General features: G+C 35.2%; 2 protein-coding genes and 1 non-coding gene across 8 annotated transcripts in view; 1 reads left to right on the top strand and 2 right to left on the bottom strand.

Annotated features, from left to right (window-relative positions):
• The first annotated feature begins 42 nt into the window (after nt 1-42).
• On the top strand, nt 43-13,999 carry LOC127832273 (zinc finger protein ZFP2-like). 2 transcript variants are annotated; one of them, XM_052357658.1, is made up of 7 exons: nt 43-173; nt 6,506-7,069; nt 8,562-8,841; nt 9,673-9,880; nt 10,107-10,219; nt 11,725-11,814; nt 12,358-13,999. In XM_052357658.1, exons 1-7 carry the CDS (start codon nt 114-116, stop codon nt 12,912-12,914), a joined length of 1,872 nt encoding a protein of 623 aa, XP_052213618.1. In that variant the 5' UTR covers nt 43-113; the 3' UTR covers nt 12,915-13,999. The 2 variants fall into 2 exon arrangements, with proteins under 2 accessions (XP_052213618.1, XP_052213619.1); XM_052357659.1 differs by having other exon boundaries at nt 66-208.
• Nucleotides 14,000-17,970: 3,971 nt separating this feature from the next.
• LOC127832278 (poly [ADP-ribose] polymerase tankyrase-1-like) overlaps nt 17,971-21,986 on the bottom strand; it is a 32,811-nt gene continuing 28,795 nt past the window's right edge. For all 5 annotated transcript variants that reach the window (XM_052357673.1, XM_052357678.1, XM_052357675.1 and 2 more), the window contains 2 exons: nt 21,833-21,934; nt 17,971-21,249 (listed from right to left, as the gene is read on the bottom strand). In XM_052357673.1, the coding sequence (XP_052213633.1) occupies nt 21,112-21,249; nt 21,833-21,934 (240 nt within the window). In that variant the 3' untranslated portion in view covers nt 17,971-21,111. The remainder of the gene's footprint in view (nt 21,250-21,832; nt 21,935-21,986) is intronic.
• Nucleotides 19,062-19,143, bottom strand: Trnas-aga (transfer RNA serine (anticodon AGA)). Its single transcript has one exon. It is a non-coding gene; the product is annotated as a tRNA-Ser (tRNA).

Genomic DNA, 21,986 nt, shown 5'->3' with positions numbered 1-21,986 from the left:
TAAATAGATCTATTTTATTAGTTTTCGTATTGCGCTGAGCGTCCCTACTAAATTTTTCGATCATTATAATATTTAAGGACATCTACTTTTGTGCTCAAATTAGCGATCTATTCATGGACGCACTAGAAGAGAAATCGTACACAGATCATAAGCTGCTTAAATTTAAGTCTCTTGTTAGTATTAAACGTCATTGTTAAAAAACAAAACGGTTCGAACATTTAACTGAACATACATGTATATTCGGATATGCATAATTTTGGATAAATACCTATTTTTCCTGTTTCATATATATTCAACCTATTAAGGGTTAACTATATTTTTTGAGAATGAGAGCATTATATGCATACAAAGAAAAATTGTCTGTACTACTATAAAAGTAAAAATAAACTAAAAATCAGGTTTCCTAAGGAAATGGACAATGCTTGGATTGGAAGGCAACCTACCGTAGATCGAAGCACTGATTCATACATATCATTTTCTATAAATTTGTTTATTCATCCCTTAGATAGGATTACACTTTGACTTTTTGTTAAATTTCATATAAATGATAAAAAAAATATCCACTCCTTAACACAGACATACTGTTCATCTTCATGGGTATGTTGACCAGTCAAACTTGACAATTACTCAACGGGTAGTGGCGCTTAATACAAGAGTAAAAAGATGGATAGAAAGATTGATTATATAAAGACTACATGAGGTGATACAAATTAAGTACAATATAATAGTATATATTCAGAGTATATAATGTTAGAAGAGATAATACAGATAAAGAACACAATACTACATATTTAAATTAGGAATAATAAGAATAGATACATGGTAAGAGGAAGGAAAAAGAGAGATAATCCCAGCTGGTGGTACAACCAGCTGGGAGTGAAGCCCCTCGTTAAAAATGCAGCGTCGCTAGCTCCCTCTTGAAGGATACCAAAGAGGGGGCCTCTTGTGGCTGGTAGTCTGTTCCACACTGGGATGGTTCTAGGGAAGAAACTGAACTTGAAGACATCTGATGTTGAGTAATGATTGTATGCCAAGCTATGCATGTTCCGACGTGTTCGTACTGGTGCTTCTAATAGGTAGACATGACTTGGTATGTCGACAAGTTCATGTATAATCTTGTACAGAATCACTAGCTGGAGTTTCATGCGTCTGTCCTGGAGTTTCGTGCGTCTGTCCTCAAGAGTCTCCCATTGAAGTAATTGCAGCATATCCGTAACGCTGCTGGTATTGCGATAACGGTTGGTGGCGAAATGTGCTGCTCTTCTTTGGACCATTTCAATTTTCTTTACTTGTTCTTTTGTGTGAGGGTTCCAGATTGATGCATAGTATTCTAGGTGGGGTAGGACTAGTGTCTTATAAGCATTGACTTTTGTGGCTTGAAGACTGTGCCGAAGATTTCTGCCAGGTTTTTTTCCCCACTTTTTGGGAAGATAGCCCATGGCTTTGGAATTGGGAATTTTATTGGCATTTTCATGAAATTGGGAAAATAAATTCATTAGCCTTGTTTTTCACACAAAAAGTCCAGTGATAAGGGAAATACTAAATTTGATATAACTCTTTATAATCATACAAATTAAAAGAACAAAATCATATAATACTTTGTTAGATGTAATTGAATTAAGATTGAGATAAAATACGCATAAGACACTTCTTTAGCCTTGTTTTTCACACGAAAAGTCCACTGATTAGGGAAATACTAAATTTGATATAACTCTTTATAATCATTCAAATTAAAAGAACAAAATCATATAATACTTTGTTAGATGTAATTGAATTAAAATTGAGATCAAAAAACGCATTAGACACTTCTAAAAAAAAAATAATAAATGTAGGGGGGGGGGGGGGAAATTGGGATTTTTTTGCCAGATTTTGGGAAAAGAGTATACTTTTTGGGATTGGGAACATAGCCGAATTTTGGCTATAAAATCGGGCCAAAAAAAACCCTGTCTGCGTAGGAAGCCCAGCATGTTGTTAGCTTTCTTGGTGGTTCGGTCAATATGGGTGTTCCAAGAAAGCGTAGAGTGAATGTCCACACCAAGGTATTTTGTTGTTTTGTCCACGGTTAGAGTTGTTCCTTTCAATAGGTATGTGTGTTCTATTGGACGAAGCTTCCGGGTGACTCTTAGTTCACTGCATTTCTCCGGGTGGAACTCCATACCCCATGTTTGCTCCCATTCAGATAGGGTTTGTAAGTCGTTCTGCAGGGTGTCACAGTCCTCTTTGGTTCTGATTTGGCGGTAGACAATGCAGTCATCAGCGAACAGCCTTGTAGATGACTTCAGTCCGTCTGGTAAGTCGTTGATGAAGAGGAGGAATAGCAGCGGCCCAAGGACAGTACCCTGGGGCACGCCGCTGACGACCGGAACCTGATCGGAGGTGGCACCCTCCACAATGAGCTGCTGCGAACGGTTGGACAAGAATGATGAGATCCATCTGTGGGTGCTTCCTCGGATGCCGTAGTGGCCCAATTTTTTTAGAAGGCGCTGGTGTGGGACCCGGTCGAACGCTTTGCTAAAGTCAAGCACGACCTTGTCGGTCTGGATGCCTTTGTCAGGTGAGTACGCGAGCTCGTGACTTAGCGTAAGTAGCTTGGTCTCACAGCTTCGACGTGCTCTGAAGCCATGTTGGCAGTTGGTGAGGATGTTATGCTGGTCTTGGTGCTTTAAGGTGGTGCTGACAATGACGTGTTCCATGAGTTTACAGCAGAGACTGGTCAAAGATACGGGCCGGTAGTTGCTGGCATCATATCTTGAGCCCTTCTTGAAGATGGCTGTGACGTTGGCTTGGCGCCAATCTTCTGGGACCTCGCTTTGCTGTAATGACTCATTGAAAACCAACGTCAGGATAGGTGCAAGCTCTGCAGAGCATTCTTTTAGTATCCAAGCTGGTATCTGGTCTGGCCCTGTGGCTTTGTTAGGGTTGCTTTTGTCAAGGAGTTTCTTAACTCCTTCTATTGTCACCACAATATCACTCATGGATGGAAATGATTGTCCTGTCGGTTCTGGTACATGGGTCTGGTCTTCTCTAGTGAAGATAGAAGAATATTGGCGGTTTAGGATGTCGGCCTTATCCTTGGCTTCGTTGAAGAGCCGACCATTGTCTTTCAATTAAGGGCGTTATTCCTGTTCAAAAGTTAATATTTTCAAAAAATATTGACAAATAACTTAGGAAGAAATTTTTGCTAGTTTGTAATCAAAATTTATCTTTCCCAAAATGGAAAATTAACATTTTTGACCAAAAAACAATATCATAGAATTTTCTAAACACTAAAGAGTAATTCAAGTTTTATAAAAAATGTATCTTTAAAGGGACCTTTTCACAGATTTTGGCATGTATTGAAGTCTGTTTTAAATGCTTTATAATGATAAATGTAAACATTAGATCTAAAAAGCTCCAGTAAAAGAAACAAAAATAAAATTTACAAAAGAAAAAAGTAACCCTCAACTCGGCTCGAACCACTTACCCTGGAGTAAAAGTCTAACACTTTAACCACTCGGCCATCCGTGCTCATACAAAAATTGCAGTGATATGTATTTATGCCACCCTTCGATGAAGAGGGGGTATATTGTTTTGCACATGTCGGTCGGTCCGTCCGTCCACCAGATGGTTTCCGGATGATAACTTAAGAACGCTTAGGCCTAGGATCATAAAACTTCATAGGTACATTGATCATGACTGGCAGATGACCCCTATTGATTTTCAGGTCACTAGGTCAAAGGTCAAGGTCACAGTGACTCGAAATAGTAAAATGGTTTCCGGATGATTACTCAAGAATGCTTACGCCTAGGATCATGAAACTTCATAGGTACATTGATCATGACTGGCAGATGAACCCTAGTTATTTTAGGGTCACTAGGTCAAAGGTCAAGGTCACAGTGACTTGAAACAGTAAAATGGTGTCCTGATGATAACTCAAGAGTAATTAGGCCTAGGATCATGAAACTTCTTAGGTACATTGATCATGACTGGCAGATGACCCTTATTGATTTTCAGGTCACTAGGTCAAAAGTCAAGGTCACAGTGACAAAAAAAGTATTCACACAATGGCTGCCACTACAACTGACAGCCCATATGGGGGGCATGCATGTTTTACAAACAGCCATTGTTTATACTTTTATTTAAGCAAACCGTGTAGTGTCACAAAATAAAACAACAGAACTCTCCAAATTATTCAATCGTATAGCGTTACAACACTTTATAATTTTCAAAAGTCAAAAGATGCCTATAATAGATATTTTAGAGTATGGTTAATGTTCAGTATTACTGTTTCCTAACAAATATCATAACTACAATGCAAATTTGCGAATCTGAAACATTTTTTTAATTGTGTGAATTTACCAAAACATGAAAAGGTCCCTTTTAGGGACTTATTCATAGATTGGAACATTTGTAGCTCACCTGAGCACCATGTTCTAATGGTGAGCTTTTGTGATCGCCTTTTTGTCGGTCGTGCGTCCTGCGACGTCAACATTTACCTTGTTAACACTCTAGAGGCCACATTTAATATCTTCATGAAATTTGGTCAGTAGATTGTTCTAAATGATATCTTGGAAGATTTCGAAAATGGTTACGGTTACGGGTTTCATGAAAAACATGGCCGCCAGGGGGCGGGAATTTTTCCTAATATGGCTATATATGGTTATATTAAAAACTTGTTAACACTCTAAAGGCCACATTTAATGTCCCATCTTCATAAAACTTTCTAAGAAGATTCGTCCGAATGATATCTTGCCCGAGTTTGAAAAAAATTACGGTTGGTTGAAAACATGAACACCAGGAGGTTGGGGCATGTTTCCCGATATGGCTATAGTAAAACCATCTAAACACTCCAGAGGCTAAATTTATTGTCTGATCATCATGAAACTTGGTCAGAAGATTTGTCCTAGTGATATCTTAAACGAGCTCGTAAATTGATCTGGTTGGTTGAAATACATGGCCCCCAGGGTTTGGGGCATTTTTCCACAGACTGGAATGGCTTTATATGGCTATAGTAAAACCTTGTTAACACTCTAGAGTCCACATTTATTTTTCGATCTTCATGAAACTTGGTCAGAAGATTTATCCCAATGATATCTTGGATGAGTTCAAAAATGGTTCCGATTGGTTGATAAACATGGCCGCAATTGGGTGGGGCATTTTTCCTTATTTGGCTATAGTAAAACCTTGTAAACACCCTAGAGGCCAAATTTATGGTCCGATCATCATGATACTTGGTCAGAACATACGTCTCAATGACATCTTGAATGAGTTAAAAAAAAATTCTGGTCTGTTAAAAAACATGGCCACCAGGGTCATTTTTCCTTATATGGCTATATAGGGCCATTGTTAAACCTTGTTAACACTCTAGAGGCCACATTTATTGTCGGATCATCATGAAACTTGGTCAGATGATTTGTCCCAATGATATCTTGGATGAGTTCGAAAATGGTTCCGGTTGGTGGAAAAACATGGCCGCCAAGGGTGCGTGGCCTTTTTCCTTATATAGCTATAGTTAAACCTTGTTAACTCTCTAGAAGCCATATTTATTGTACGATTATCATTAAACTTTGTCATCAGATTTTTCCAAACAATATTATGGACAAGTTCGAAAGTGGTTCCAGTTGCTTGAAAAACATGGCCACCAGTGGGCGGGGCATTTTTCCTTATATAGACATATGAATCTTTATGAAACTTTGTCAGTAAATTTTTTTTAATGATTCTTGGATGTGTATGAAAATGGTTCTGGTCTGTTAAAAAACGTGGCTGCCAGGGTGTTCACTAGTCATGAAAGTTGGTAAGAAAATACTGTTCTAATGACATTTTGGGCTGCACAGAACAGGTCAGTTCCTTTGAATCTCAGGTGAGCGACTTTGGGCCTATCAGGCCCTCTTGTTTGAATGATATCTTGGATCAGTTCGGAAATAGTTCAGGTCTGTTGAAAAACATCGCCACCAGGGGTCGGGGAATTTATGCTAATATGGCTATAGTGAAACCTTGTTAGTACTCTAAAATTTACATTTATAGATTATAGTTCACTCGATCTTCATGAAACTTGGTCAGAACATTTGTTCTAATGATATCTTTGGGCTTTATCTGAGTAGGTCATTTCCTTTGTATCTCTGATGAGCGACTTTGGGCCTTTCATGTTTAAAGTTTCTCATTAAATGCCGAAAATTGTTATATTTCAACATCTGAACTTTAGATCAATTATATATGAACAATAATAGAATTGAAACAGAGAAATAAAAAGAAAATATGTGTATCAGGACTTGAACTAGTGTCTGTTTGAAGAAAAGTTTGCTCGGCTACTGGGACGTCTGTTATTAGCTGTTACACTTTATATACATGATCCACTTGTTTAAATATATACTAAAACAAAAAAACTGTCTAAATTATTCACTTGTTTGGTGTTTGAATAGCTTTATATTATTTATTTTTTTAATTATTATGCATAATATACTTGTATGTATCCATTGATATGGTATATTTTATTATACAATATTGATATCATGTAAATATTTTTCAGCTTGATGAACTGAAATGTTTAGTGGAGAGGATGGATGCCTCCAACAAGATCCTAGCTAGAACATTGCTCAATAATGCATTTACAGCTATTTTAATGATCTTCGATAATGCAAACACAATTGAAAAAATATCTACTGAAAGCAATATCCAGAATTTAGAAAATTGTCCTCCGTTGAAAAAACATGATGCTGAAAAAACAAAGCATGACATGCATGGATCTTTTAGTGAGGTGGAGGAAGGAAAATCCAGCAATGATTCTGCCAAGGACAAAGTCATTAGTAATGAGTTTAACGCAAATAATAACAAATTTAGGGTTGAAATTGCAGAATATGAGCATGACCATCATATACACAAAAATATTGAGAGGCAAGACCCTTGCATAAACAATCCAGAGTGTACGGAAATTTCAACTCCATGGCTGCCTGTGGAAAATAATTTGTCAGAAGATGGTGACGGCACAATTTGTAAGCAAGAGCTTACAAATGATAATTCTCAGACTATCAGAAATGATGAAAAGATCACTTTTGAGTTCATTCGGATTTCAGATGGGTCAGCCTATCAGATGGTTAGTTTTCTTAAGCATTCACCTATTCATTACATTAATGTTTTATAATAATGTTTTGCCTGTGTCATTCAAAAAATGGTGAAGGTGCATTAAGTGTCTTTCCTATATCTGCTCGAAACATTTCAGTAGTCCAGATTGGCATGACTTTAAATGAATGATGAGGAATATACCAAACATAGATATTTAATGATGTTAGACTTTAGTGATAGAATTTAATATTATAAAATTAAATTAACATTGTTGCTGTTATTGTATGTTTACTTTTGAAATTACTTTTTATTAAAACTAGTACTGAAACCAAAAGTTTCAATTTGATAAAAAAAATTACCCAGACTGTTCACCTAGCTGCACGCCTTTTACTGCATTGCACAGCATACCGTAATCACTCGTAAGTTTTCAGACACCCTCTTTTTTAGCAAAAATAATTATTTTTTGCGACTTAATTTTCGGATATATGGGTATTCGTCCATAATTAATGTCTCTTAATTTTCGGACAGTATATTTTACAGCGCTTTTCTACAGATTTTGGCCCTGTTTTTGCATATCTTGTGACACTTTGATCATGGTTTTTTACAACAGGTTTAAGGTCATAAAACCTTGCAGATTCATTCCTGAAGGCAATGGACCATTACATTTGTGTTAATGGGTAAATAACCATGTATACCAGTAGGAAGTAATGGATTCACCCAACAGCATTTGAAACAGTGTCGTACTATTAAGGAAGCAGAATGTTCTCAGTTTTTCACGTTTTTGTATTTTTCATTTCAGGCAAGAGTTAGCAAAGCTTTGAAGTTATATTAATTTTTTCAAGCAAAAAATGAAGAGTTAATCACAAGAAGATTATTGAAAATTGATTTATTTTTATTTATTTCAATATAATTATAATATTTGGACACCTTAAGTTTTGTCTCTTAATTTTTGGACACTTGTAATTTTGGATTATTGTTCATATATAAATTTTCTGACACGAAAAAAATAAAAAATGTATAAGTGTCCGAAAGCTTAGAGTAATTATGGTAGGTTTAACTGTACCAGTACAGCCCATATAGGAAGTAAGGCATTTTCAACATAAATTTTGCCACATGTTTTTTCTCCTTCAATGTTCTGTGCATCCAAACAGAAGCTTATGATTTGTAACATGTCTTTTTGTAATTTTAATGCAATAAATACACCAAACACAGGGGTAAAATTATATCTGCATGATAAAGTCTCTGTGAAAGACCAAAAATCATTACTGGCTACAAGGTCTGGTAATGTCATAACAATAACTGGTGTATATTCCAATTTACCTACTGGCCAGTCAGCTACAATTTTTTTTCTCCAAATAAGGGCCAGTATTCTGAAAAAAAATCCTTGACCTCTTGCAGTTTTTCTGGATTTGTCTGAAGGCAGGCTGATTTTTGTGGAGACTGTGAAACATATATGGTAAAGAGGACGAATAATTCCTGTCAAATTTATAACTATGTGTAATGTACCTGTATTTGTTTTTTAGATTGTTGAAGAAAAAGTTGCTAACAACAGCAACCAAGCAGGGGAGGCAGATTTAGGCTCTGTTGTTAGGAGATCAAAAAGGAAAGTCAAACATAGTACTGAAGATGGTGATGACCTTGCGCATAGCGATGAACCATCACTGCTAGGTAACAAGGCCAAACGAGGCAAAGGTCGACCTTGTACAGGAAAACTACCAGAGCCTTTGATAAACGACAAAGGTGAAAAAGTTCACGTTTGTGAAGTCTGCAAGCTCGAATTGAAAACATACCATTCATTACTTGGTATGCATGACTTCTGGAGTCTATTGCAAGATTATTATTTGTAGACATATTATCTAGATTAAAACATAATTATTAAGTATTGTTTATTAATTTATTTTAACAGGAATATGATATTATTTATTGGAAATATCCATTATTTTGAATCCTGATCCTGAATTGTACATATTGAAATATACTATTAAAAAACACTCACATTTTCATGATCTCTCTCATGCACATCATGCAAATTATACTCTTTTAGGAAAAAAGCACAAAATGACAGCAATATCAATATTTTTGGTTTTACTAGATTATATATCAGCGCAACTAGTGTCCAAATGCAACACAAAATATATTATTTAATTAATAGAGAAAATTGATGTTTCAGTTTACAGTATTTTGCAATTGAAATGAGCCATACTGTACGTGTGAAAGGGTGATGCAATGCATGTGTGTAAAGTGTCATCCTAGATTAGCCTGTGCAGTCCAGGGATAACTGGACTAACCAGGGACAACACTTGCCGCTTTTATTGCATGTTTCCCTTATAGGAACATTGTTTTTGACATTGTTTTTCACGAAAATCCAGCTCAGGCAGAAAGTGTCGACCCTGATTGTTTTTGACATTGTTTTTCACGAAAATCCTGCTCAGGCGGAAAGTGTCGACCCTGATTGTTTTTGACATTGTTTTTCACTAAAATCCAGCTCTGGCGGAAAGTGTCGACCCTGATTAACCTGTGCATACTATACAGGCTATTCTGGGACAACAGTCGGACCTATCTAGGACAATACTTTACGTGCATTAAAACCCCTTTTCACAGAGGAGACTCAAATGTTTTGTTCTATTGAAACAGTGCACACACGCACCCACACAGGCCAACGCCCGTTCGCCTGCGAGATTTGCCAGAAGACGTTTACGACGAAGGGCAACATGACGGCCCACATGTCCACGACCCACAGCGAGGTGAAGCCCTGGACATGTGAGAGCTGTGGCAAGGCATTCAAGGAGAAGAAAGTTCTGGAGGTCCATATGAGAACCCATACTGGGGAAAAACCATACAGGTAACATAAATCTTAAAATCTCTTTTGATGCATGTGTGTAGAGTGTTGCACAGAGAAGCCTGTGAAGTCAAATTTTAAAATGATTTTTTGCAAAATACTTTGAACTGTTCATTATATGTTATTCTGTTACTTATATGTTATTCTCATAGATTGTCCGGGAAGAAAGAGCAATGTATGAAAGTTTTTACCACATAAAATGTATTGTGTGTATTTTGATACATTTCAGCTGCCCCGAGTGCTCCAAATGTTTCAACCAGAATGGTGTATTGAAGGAGCACATGTTGATTCATGAGGGAGTCAAACCACACCTCTGTGACCTATGTGGCCAGTACTTCAGAAGTGAGTGAAGTCTATAGAAACTGATACCTTCAAGTACGGGGTTTAAAAAAGTCTAAAGAAATAGAATGTATCTATTAAATTTTTTGTTAACATATGCTGCAAGTAAGACTCAACAGTTGTTATACAAGTGTTTATGGAGAGTTGGGTAGATACCCACTTTACATGAATCGTTTTATGAGAATGTAAAAATATTGGTTTACAATTCGATTTAGTAATAATATTACTCCATTCTCCATACTGTGTATAATATGCTTGTTAAAGAGTGTCATAAAGGACACATTAATTGGGTCTCATAAATTAAAAAGTTGTTTGCCGATTATGGCTATGGATATGTTTTTAATAGTCGTACATGTAGCTCTGTATGTGTTTCTTCCTTTATATGACAGTTTACAAACAGACTTATAGATACATTTAAACAACAATGGTATTGTACATTAAGTAACAGTCCTGTATTTGACATGTATAGAGTTTTCAAACGTTTAATAGTATGCGAACCTGATTTTGATTTGTTACAAAGGAATTTGCATTTTCACTTTGTCAAACTAAGAATATCTGTACACCCATTTAGAATCCAATCAGGGAGGTTTGCCCAAAATAATATTCCAAGCTACATGATGGGAAAATATACTGTTTATGTTGCATTAGTAGAGACATTGAGGATAAGTTTCACTGCGTTTGTATTTTTCCCTGTTTTAGTGTTTTAAGACAAAAATACCTTAAACATATTGTATATGTTAATCCATCGGTGTTTAAGTATCACCAATTACTGACTTCATCTGGGGAAAAAACTTGTCAAGTTGTGTAAATATATAAGAGAAGCATTTGTATTTGCACTTCATTGGATCAATTATACCATATAACCAGTATCACTTACAAAATCTGTCTGTCATTTTAAGACTTCATGTTTGACAGTTTACTATATGCATATATATTTCATTTGTATTGAACTTTAATGTATTGGAAACGTGACATACTTACTTCTATATTGTATTTATTAACTCTTTCAGTGCGGGAACCGAATTTTGAAGGCCTGTGCAAACAGTTTGGATCCAGATGAGACGCCACAGAACGTGGCGTCTCATCAGGATCCAAACTGTTTGCTATTCTGATAGTATTCTTTGAAAAAAATCGAAGAAAATGCTAATTTTAGAAATTTAGCAGACAACATTTTAGCAGATGACAAATTTCCCAGCATGCAAAGGGTTAACTATTAAGATGATGTACTTATATATAAGTCTGAATAAAATGTCTGGTCTTTCTATTCAATAGTTCATAGATTACTCTAGACTGGATTTTTCGCTCAAAAGGGAGGAACTTCCTTTAAATGAAAAAAAACACATGAAAGTGGAAAGTGTCATCCCTGATTAGCCTGTGTGGACTGCAGCCTGTGTGGACTGCACAGCTGTGTGGACTGCACAGGCTAATCAGGGAGGACACTTTATACGCATGCATTAAGCCCATTTTTTCCTGATGGGTGATCGTCAGCGTCTTACGTTATGTTTCAGCCATGTCGAACCTGAAGGCTCACAAACGCAGACATGAGAACGAACTCAGGCTGCAGTGTCCCACTTGTGGACTGTATTTCTCAGGAAAAAGTAAGAGTCTATGAAAGAAGGACATCAATTGTAGAGAAGGTTTTTTAACTCTAATCTTCATGTTAATAAATTTTCAATTACACGTGATCAAACAAAATTTACAATTTACTAAATGTTAAGTTGGAAAATTCATTTACATTAGAAGTGAGGATAGCCATATGGTAATATTCTGTCTGGCATACACACATGTAGATTACATGTATTTCTACACGTTACAAAGTAAAACATTCTAACTTACAGGAATTGTATCACATGCATGTGCAATTTGTATCCTCCTGTTAAAAATTAGGCCCTTTTTAAAGGGACAAATTCTGTAACATCAGGATCAATATTGCAATATGCGGGGTGGAGGATATTCTTCTTAACTATTGTGATTAACTCTAGTTTCCCACGGCATTTTGATATGATGCCCACTGTAGATTTAAATCACTGATTTGATTCCCATATTGAGACATTGATTCCTAGTAACCACAAGTGTTTTTCTTTGATTTGTGTAGTCAAACTGGGTTTTGCATGTATTAAGTATATGCTTTTTCCTTACAGATGCCTTGAAGCAACACGAAGCGATTCATAATGTTGAAACAACCTGTGAAATGTGCAATATTGCCTTCAATTCAACAGATAGTTTGCAGCAGCATCTTTTCTCCGTTCATGGAGAGTTGACTGCTACTCAAATATATCAGTGCACAGACTGCAATCAGAATTTCTTGAACCAGTCTGAATTTGTTATTCACAGGAAGTTGCATGGGGATTTTGTGGTAACCAGTCAGATGCAGGAAGTGGGTGGGGTGAATGAAAACTTTATTTTCAGCCAGTCTGGCATCGAGACAGTGTATCTGACAACAGAAAATTCAAACGAGAGTAAGCAATTAATGACTTTTGGAGATCAGGAACCAGTAAAAATAATTGTAGGTGACAATGTCGGGATGGATTTTGAGAAATTTCAGCTGATCTCTGCAGCCATGAATGCTGATGTTTCACTTCTCAATTCGGACAGCAGCAAGCCGTTGTACCAGGTGTACTGTGTTAACCCCAATACTCAGGAGGTCTTAGGTCAGGTTCAGGACCCAGACGATGCTTCCATTGTCTTGAACTCATAGACTGCATATTTACCCTTGCACTTTCAAGACAAAATAGACCTGTGGGTATATACAATTATCAACCTTAATTTTTGTTCAAGATTCTTAGTTCAGGGATTTTAAGTAAATAACAGCCATGTGCAATTGTTCATTAACCAGGCTGTCACCCTTTGTGTGCGGGTTGCTTCAAGCATGAACCCGGTAGTTTCATTTGGGGAAAAAAGTCAAAGGGTCAAGTTTACCATTTCTTAAGATAGAAAAATGTTTTGTGCTCAACGACTTTATCTTTTGGCATAGTAATTATCCTGAAATTTATTGTGCAGGTAATATATATATGTATACCAGCTTGGGATGTCAAAGTTGGGTATAGATCAAGGTCACTGTAAGTGTTTTTAAATATTGAAAATCTCTGCACAATAGTTTTCATTTTTATGCATGTAATGATTCAAATTTGTGTTTGTTTGTAGCTTACTTTCAGTTGAAACAAGTTGGATCAAGGTCAAATTACTTAAAATTTTACTTAAAATACAAAAACGGTTTCCCTCTCAATAACTTCAGTTCGGATGGATGAATTGCGCGAACATTGTGTGTGTTGATAGATTTCAAGCAAGCCTTGCTTGGGATTGAACAATCATTTAAATACCTAACTAAAATATTGAAAACCCTTTCATGGCATTGCAAAGGTTCTTGTTTAATGTAACCCATAAGTGGTAAACACTTTTATTGATGAACAACTGTGTACAAGTCAATGTTTTTCATTAAGTAACCAGTGAATGATTGATTTTTTCACAAGCGGTTATACAGAAAGATATTTTCACAAGTGCCATTCCAGGACATTAAGATGAAAGTTGTCCTGTATTGCACCTTATACTGTAAAGACCACCAACAGCAGGAGGTTGAGCTTTATGACAAGTGTCATGATCTGTGCGGCGTTTAATGAAGTTTTATCTATATCTTTCATGGATTTATGATATAAACATTTTTGTGAATATTCTACACGGATTTATATTTGTTAGAAAAAGTAACAAACTGGTATATTGATGTAATTGATAGATATGTTTTTATAAAATGTTTGGTCTGTGAAAATTATATAATCTGTAAATATCCACTGACTTCGAATTTTCTTTCACCAATAGTATACATTTCTATATGCCACAGAAAAGCATATCATGGAAAGCCATTTGCTTATAGAGACACTCTAGAGTCTCTATCCTGAGAATTACAGATGCCTCCTGTCTTTAGAATATGATATTGCTCACTAAATGTATATCAAAAAGGGGACCTCTGCGGCACAAGGCATCTATTTCATCCCCTGTAATCAGATTGTAAATGAGAGCAAGTAACCAACAACTACCGTGTACCCAGTTTCAAAACAAGTGCTCCCAAATTAGGTATTTGCAGAAATGTTAATTAGCACTAAATAATTTTGATATTGAGGGGTGTGATTCCTTCTCCTTTCACCTGATTTCCTCTCTTTCAATATCAAACTAAGTTTACAAATTAACCTTGCTGCATCTACCAGTATTTACAAATGAAGACTTTTTTAGTGGAACCCTGTAAGAGGGGTAGTGCATTTTCCTTCCTTCCCTTAGGTGGTGCTTAACCCTTAAAGTGCGGGAACCGAATTTCGAAGGCCTTTGCAAACAGTTTGGATCCAGATGAGACGCCACAGAACGTGGCGTCTCATTTGGATCCAAACTGTTTGCTATTCTGATAGTATTCTTTGAAAAAAATCGAAGACAATGCTAATTTTAACAAGAGCACCGCCTTGCGGGTGCAGACCGCTCATCTATTTTCTTTTTAAAGGTGAAGGGACTCTCATTTTCAATCACAAAGGAGGGAGGAGTGGAGTGAAGAGGGGTGTATAGTGTGGGGTTGTGGACATTTATTACATTATCTTCCAAAAAAGCGAAAAAAAAAAAAAAAAAAAAAAAAAAAATCGGGGGGGGGGGTATAGTGTGAGGGTGTGGTGATAATTTGTGAGATGATCTTAAAAAAAAAAAAAAAAAAAAAAAAAAAAAATCAAAAAAAAATTTGGGGGGGGGGGTGGGGGGGGTGGGGTGGGGGGTATAGTGTGAGGGTGTGGTGGTCATTTGTGAGATGATCTTATAAAAAAAAAAAAAAAAAAAAAATTAGGGGGGGGGGGGAGGGGGGGAGGGGGGGGAGGGCACGGGGGATGGTTTGGGTGAAGTCTATTGTGGTATGTCAGGTAAGAGTAGTTTCATCAAAGTATCAATCAAATCTAATCATAAATAAAGAAGTTATGGCAATTTTAGCAAAATTTAATAATTTGACCTTGAGAGTCAAGGTCATTCAAAGGTCAAAGTAAAATTCAAGTTGCCAGGTACAGTAACCTCATGATAGCATGTAAGTATTTGAAGTTTGAAAGCAATAGCCTTGATACTTCGAGTGGATCGAAACACAAAATTTAACCATATATTAAAAGTTACTAAGTCAAAAAAGGGCCATAATTCCGTAACAATGACAACCAGAGTTATGCAACTTGTCCTTTTACTGTACCCTTATGATAGTTTGTGAGTGTTCCAAGTATGAAAGCAATATCTATGATACTTTAGGGGTAAAGTGACCAAAACATAAATCTTAACCAAATTTTCAATTTTCTAAGTATAAAGGGCCCATAATTCCGTCCAAATGCCAGTCAGAGTTACATAACTTTGCCTGCACCGTCCCCTTATGATAGTTCATAAATCTTGCAAGTATGAAAGCAATAGCTTTGATACTGTAGGAATAAAGTGGACCTAAACACAAAACTTAATCAAATTTTCAATTTTCTAAGTATAAAAAGGGCACATAATTCTGTCAAAATGCCAGTCAGAGTTACATTACTTTGCCTGCACAGTCCCCTTATGATAGTTAGTAAGTGTTGCAAGTATGAAAGCAATAGCTTTGATGCTTAAGGAATAAAATGGACCTAAACACAAAACTTAACCAAAATTGTCAATTTTCTAAGTATAAAAAGGGCACATAATTCTGTCAAAATGCATGCCAGAGTTATCTAACTTTGCCTGCCCAGTCCCCTCATGATAGTAAGTAAGTGTACCAAGTTTGAATGCAATAGCATTGATACTTACTGAGAAAAGTGGAACTAAACGCAAAACTTAACCAAAATTTGCAATTTTTTAAGTACAAAAAGGGCACATAATTCTGTCAAAATGCACGCCAGAGTTATCTAACTTTGCCTGCCTAGTCCCCTCATGATAGTAAGTAAGTGTACCAAGTTTGAATGCAATAGCATTGATACTTTCTGAGAAAAGTGGACCTAAACGCAAAACTTAACCGGACGCCGACGCCAACGCCAACGCCAACGCCGACGCCAAGGTGATGACAATAGCTCATAATTTTTTTTCAAAAAATAGATGAGCTAAAAATTCAGCAGACGACATTTTAGCAGACGACAAATTTCCCAGCATGCAAAGGGTTAAATCACACCCATGATATTATTGTTATGTATATTATGATTTCCTCTCTTTCAGTGTCAAACTAAGTTTACAAATAAACTGCTGGATCTATTTACAAATGAAGAGTTTAGTGGAACCCTGTAAGAGGGTTAGGGCATTTGCCTCCCATTATGTGGTTCTTAAATCAAACCCATGATATTATTATTTTGTATATTGTCTATTTATTTTGAAATGTGAATTTATCTAATCCAGAAATTATCATTTGAATAAAATGTCATTCAACTTTTATGGCAGATGTAATGCCTGTTGTAGTGTTTACGTTTTGTTTATTTTGCTGATGGACCTCATATGAATATGATGCCATTCGGACAATAAAAATATAAAACACTTAGCTTTGTTTGTAGTTTTAATCCTTATACATCTACTTACAGAAACATTAGATTTGTTGGCATATTTGTGTAACAACATATACAATAACAACATACAATATAATATATATTAAAAGAAAACTATAAAATAAAAATAACACTTTACAAAATTATTAGGTATAAACGAGATTTAAGAAGAACGGTAAACACTGTCAGGATGGATTGGTTCTGTAATAGTATATTTTTAACATACCTTCAACTTGTGTGTGTGTTTAATATCACAAATTATTATAAAATTTATTTGTCTTTATGAAAAATAACAGTATAGAACTGGACTTCTATTTCTCTTCCTAATGGTAAGTTGATGCTTCTGATAAAATATATAGACAGTAAAAACATTCACAAGTATTGACTACATCAATAGCATCTCTAATATTGGTTTTTCAGTTTATACTTAGATTTGAATTAACACCATAATGAAGACGGTTAGATCTTTGTCATTTGTGTATATTTCGCAAAAGGACGAAATTTTAACATTTTTTACAAAATCAAATTCTTCCTTTGAAAAATGTTCATTCGAACTATTGACACAAATAAATGAGGCTGTACTTATATGTCTATTGGTACATGTATTTCTAATTCTGTGATCAACCCGTCAACAGCCAATTATGGTACGTAGAATCCATGAGCATCGTGTATTGAAAATAAATTATGGAAATAATATGTGAAAACAGAATGTAGTATTTGAAGTGATATCAAATATCAAGGTGAACACAAACACACAAAGTATAAGGACTCGTTGTTTGATGTTGCGTAATACACATGCTTTGTAAAAGACTGACACACTGTACAGTGCACTGTTTTGAGAACATATCTTTATTGTAAAGTCCTCAGGCCTTTAACCGAATTTCTTGGCATCACTGCCCTCTTTTCTGTCAAACTAATTAAAGGGGCCTTTTCACGTTTTGGTTAATTGACAAAATCAAAAAAAGTTGTTTCAAATTCGCAATTTTTCGTTTTAGTTATGATATTTGTGAGGAAACAGTAATACTGAACATTTACCATGCTCTAAAATAGCCATTATAGGCATCTTATGACGGTTTTAAAACCTGAAAATTATTAAGCGTTGCAACGCAAAACAATTGAATAATTTGGAGAGTTATGTTGTTGTCGTTTATATTTTGTGAAACTACGAGGATTGCTTATATAAATTTAAAAAATACATCCATCATTGTATGAGCACGGATGGCCGAGTGGTTTAAGTGGCAGGCTTTTTACTCCAGGACTCCAGGGGTTAGTGATTCAAGCCCTGTTGATGGTTACTTTTTTTTTTTTTTAAATTGTATTCTTGCTTTTTTACTTAAGGTTTTTAGATCCAATGTTTACATTTAGCAATATAAAGCATTTAATGACAAACTTTAATACATGCCAAAATCTGTGATAATGCCCCTTTAAATCAACACTTTATATACTGCGAAGAAATAGCAAAATATCAAACAATGGCATGCATATATCAAATTGGACCAGCCAATAATAACAATACATTCTTTTTATCTTCCTTTTTCTGTTGACATTCATTTGCTTGTTTTACAAATAAATATTTGAAGAGCAAACCAAAAGATAATGTCTTGAACAGAGAAAATTCAACCATTTGGAACACAATTCACATATTAAGGTAGTGCACCTCTAATGGGCACATATCCAAATATAATTTAATTAATTATATTCCTAATCAGCATCATTTCACTGAACTACATGCAAATTTGTAGGTAGGCTTTCCATGCATTTTAAAAAAATATATCGATTTTTTCAAAACCACCCTCACGCTCGGCTTTTGTCCAGTTTATTTTCACCCCTGGGGTATATAAAAGTTCCATAATTCATTCAAATTTCCAAATATGGGCATGCAGTTGGTGTGTACAGATGCAGTAAAGGTGTTTAAAGTTTAAACAAGATGAAATAAGTATTATTTTACAGACATTTATTTTTTACAAATTTTAATCTATGGAATAGCGCCATGAAATGTAAGTGATTTCAGCCAAGTAAAAATTGGGTCGGTTGAAAACAAAGTGTCATAAAATTCAAAATAGTATCATTTAAGTTATATTTTAAACTTAGTTTTTGTAGAAACACTATATACAGCAAAAATACCAAAAAATAGACAGATTTACCGTTTACTTTTTGAAATAAAAATAAAAATGCAACATGCATCATTCGTATTTTCAGCAGTAAATTAATCAATTTAGCCATAACGTTGTTTTAATTTTAAAATTGAAGGATGTGCATACAATTTTCAACATATTTAACAATAAACATAGCTTATGTGCTATATTAAATCAAATTACGTTAGAAAAGAAATAAAACGCGTCGCAAAAAGTATGCGATGTCGGCAGGAATCGAACCTGCGCGGAAAGATCCCAAAAGATTTCTAGTCCATCGCCTTAACCACTCGGCCACGACAACTTCACATCGGAGCAACCTTAAATTAGATATGCATAAGTAAACAGGTAAAAAGGCTCGCTTGATCTTTGAAGAAATCGCGAAATCGTATTTTTCAGATGATAATTGGATCAAAGTCAATATTTATAGTGAAAATAATGTATTCTAAATGAATAAGTTAAACATATATCAAAATTCGAAGTTTGAAAAAAATAAAATGCATCTCTCGGAAATAAGCGATCATTGAAGATCGGCAATGATCGTAAAATAAATCGCGGGAAATCATTAGAGGTGCGCTACCTTAATTGAATAGCAATTTACTTATTGGGGGGGGGGGGGGATGACAACATCAACAACTAAAATAAACAAAATGAAGCACTTGTATGAAAGAAAATAAAAAAGAATTACAAATATTATGAACAAAATCAAGTTAATATTTGATGTCATTTATATGTTTTCAAATATATATTTAATGTATACCGGTATTTACATATTTGGTTTGCTGAACAGAATTTCAAAGAAGTTATGTTTCTTATTATTTATACAGTGATGTAAACATATATATACAATGTTTAAAGATTTTTTTTAAGATAAATAAAGCTCAATATGTGGTCCTAATTTAACATGTCTTTGTGATTTCTAATGAATTGCAAATAAAAGGCGACAGTTTATTTAAGCTTCTCAAACATTCCCTCAAGAAGATAAGAAAATTGATGTTTCCTTCCTTCTTTTTGTATTCACAGGAAAAATAAATGCAACACTACAGACATAATTACATGTATTGTATAATACGGCCACTTTGACCACTTCAGTGGCTCGTGTGGGGAATAGACAGTATTTCTATGACTTTCCATGACTGACATGTTTTAAGTTATATACATAATACTGTTATTTTATTTCATACACATCCATAGTGACTGGCAATATTTAAAGCATTTTCAAAAAGTGAGGTTTTATGTCATTAGAGCTTTTGTTTAGATTTGATATGTACATTGAGACAAGATATATATCCTCTCAGTAATATAGCAGGAAAAAAATGATTTTAATCAGGGACCTATACAAACAAATTTGTTTGTATAGGTCCCTGTTTTAATTGACTTCTTTTGTTTAAATTTTTGTTAAAATGAGACATCTAATAAAAACCTACTCTAAGCGATGTTTATCTGTTGAACTGAATACCATTATAAGAATAGTTTCCGATCATGCTGCAGATTTTATTATAAACAGATACTTTTCTCATACAGTTCCTTACATGTTGACAATAAATTTTGATCAATATGAAGTTGTGCTCTATCAACTGACATTTTGTGTCGCATAACACAGTATAGTACGAAACACTTAGCATATCATATGTCTGCAAGCGCTCTGTAACGTTTCTTTCACTATAAATGGATAATTCTTCACTGTTCATTCTAGTTTAAACCTATTTATTTTAGCTTGATTGCATCGAAAGCCTCAGGCTCATAGAAACGCTCTCGAGTCCATTTCCTGGGCCTATAACTAGTACTTGGTGTCTTTGGGGGAAGATCTAGAGAACACTCTCCCAGTGGGAATCAAACGCGAGACCTCCCTATCACTAGCCGGACACCTTATCCATTACGCCACAGCGAACTGTTTATTCTGGTTGACATTTACAAGAATGTCAATGACAGTATTGTTTTGTGACTTTTTAAGCAGCTCTGGTTTTAAAGCTTGTTGCTGACGTCCAATGACCATGATAAAAATGTGATTATAAATAAAATATTAATGTACTGAGATTGGCATTAAATTTTGTTATATGGTAACAATTGAAAACAAAAAGCATTTTTAGCAGTTGCAGTTTACTGTAGCAGTTTATCATGCGCTTTGTCAATTAAATGTTGCAGTTTACTGTAGCAGTTTATCATGCGCTTTGTCAATTAAATGTTGTGGATGCTTGTCGATCACTATAAAGGTGTGACCATAAATCCAGTTTTGAAACATGATGGCCAATCTATATAGTTGCATGGTAAATCACAGTAATGTACAAGTGGATGCTTTCTTAGCAGCATTCTTCAGGCGGTCCCTAACTTGCTGTCGATGTCGGTCGATTACATCCATCACTTCCTGGCATTCCTCTTCCTCCGCAACCTGGTATGCAGTCTTACCGTGCTGTTGAAAAAATATTCTTTTATAAGAATCATATTTGTGTCAGATTTACACATTATAAAAAGGCAATTTTAATTGTGTTCATTATACTATTATAGTGTTTTACTCCGTAAATGAATCAATTACTTTACTTTCGTAAAATCAGCTGTGATATTTTACCAACTTATCATTCTTGTGATTCTCCAACAAAGTTGTGATTCTTTTTGTATTTTCTTGACCCCGAATCAAGAACTTGCATAAGACATATAGCATCAAGCTGTATTTATGCATAATAAGCATTTATTTTATGGTTTTGTGAAAATATGGTTTGCAGAGTTGCGTAAAATGTCAATAGTTAACCTTACACAATGTTAAACTGACAACTTGTTTCATGCAATCAGGAAAATAGGACTTCATTTATTTATTGAGAGATATCTACCCCGGTAAATAGTTTGCTTAAGATGAAAGTTATTTATTGAGAGATATCTAAATAGTTTGCTTAAGATGAAAGTTATTTATTGAGAGATATCTAAATAGTTTGCTTAAGATGACTACTTTGATATTCCTTAGGGCGGCCTGGTTATTAATCCTGCGTGACTGTCCATACCTTGTTTTTCATATCTAGGTCACATTTGTGTGTATCCAGTAACACCTGGGCAGCATGCTCCTGGTTCTTTGTGGCAGCGACATGCAGTGGGGTGCTTTCACTCTGTCGTAGCACAAATAGATGAGCCACACTCTTAACCCTTTCAGTGCGGGAA

This window comes from Dreissena polymorpha, chromosome 5 (genome assembly GCF_020536995.1).
Source record: "Dreissena polymorpha isolate Duluth1 chromosome 5, UMN_Dpol_1.0, whole genome shotgun sequence".
Classification (NCBI taxonomy): Eukaryota; Metazoa; Mollusca; class Bivalvia; order Myida; family Dreissenidae; genus Dreissena; species Dreissena polymorpha.
The sequence above is the reverse complement of the archived record's forward strand: the minus strand, read 5'-3'. Positions and strand labels throughout refer to the sequence as shown.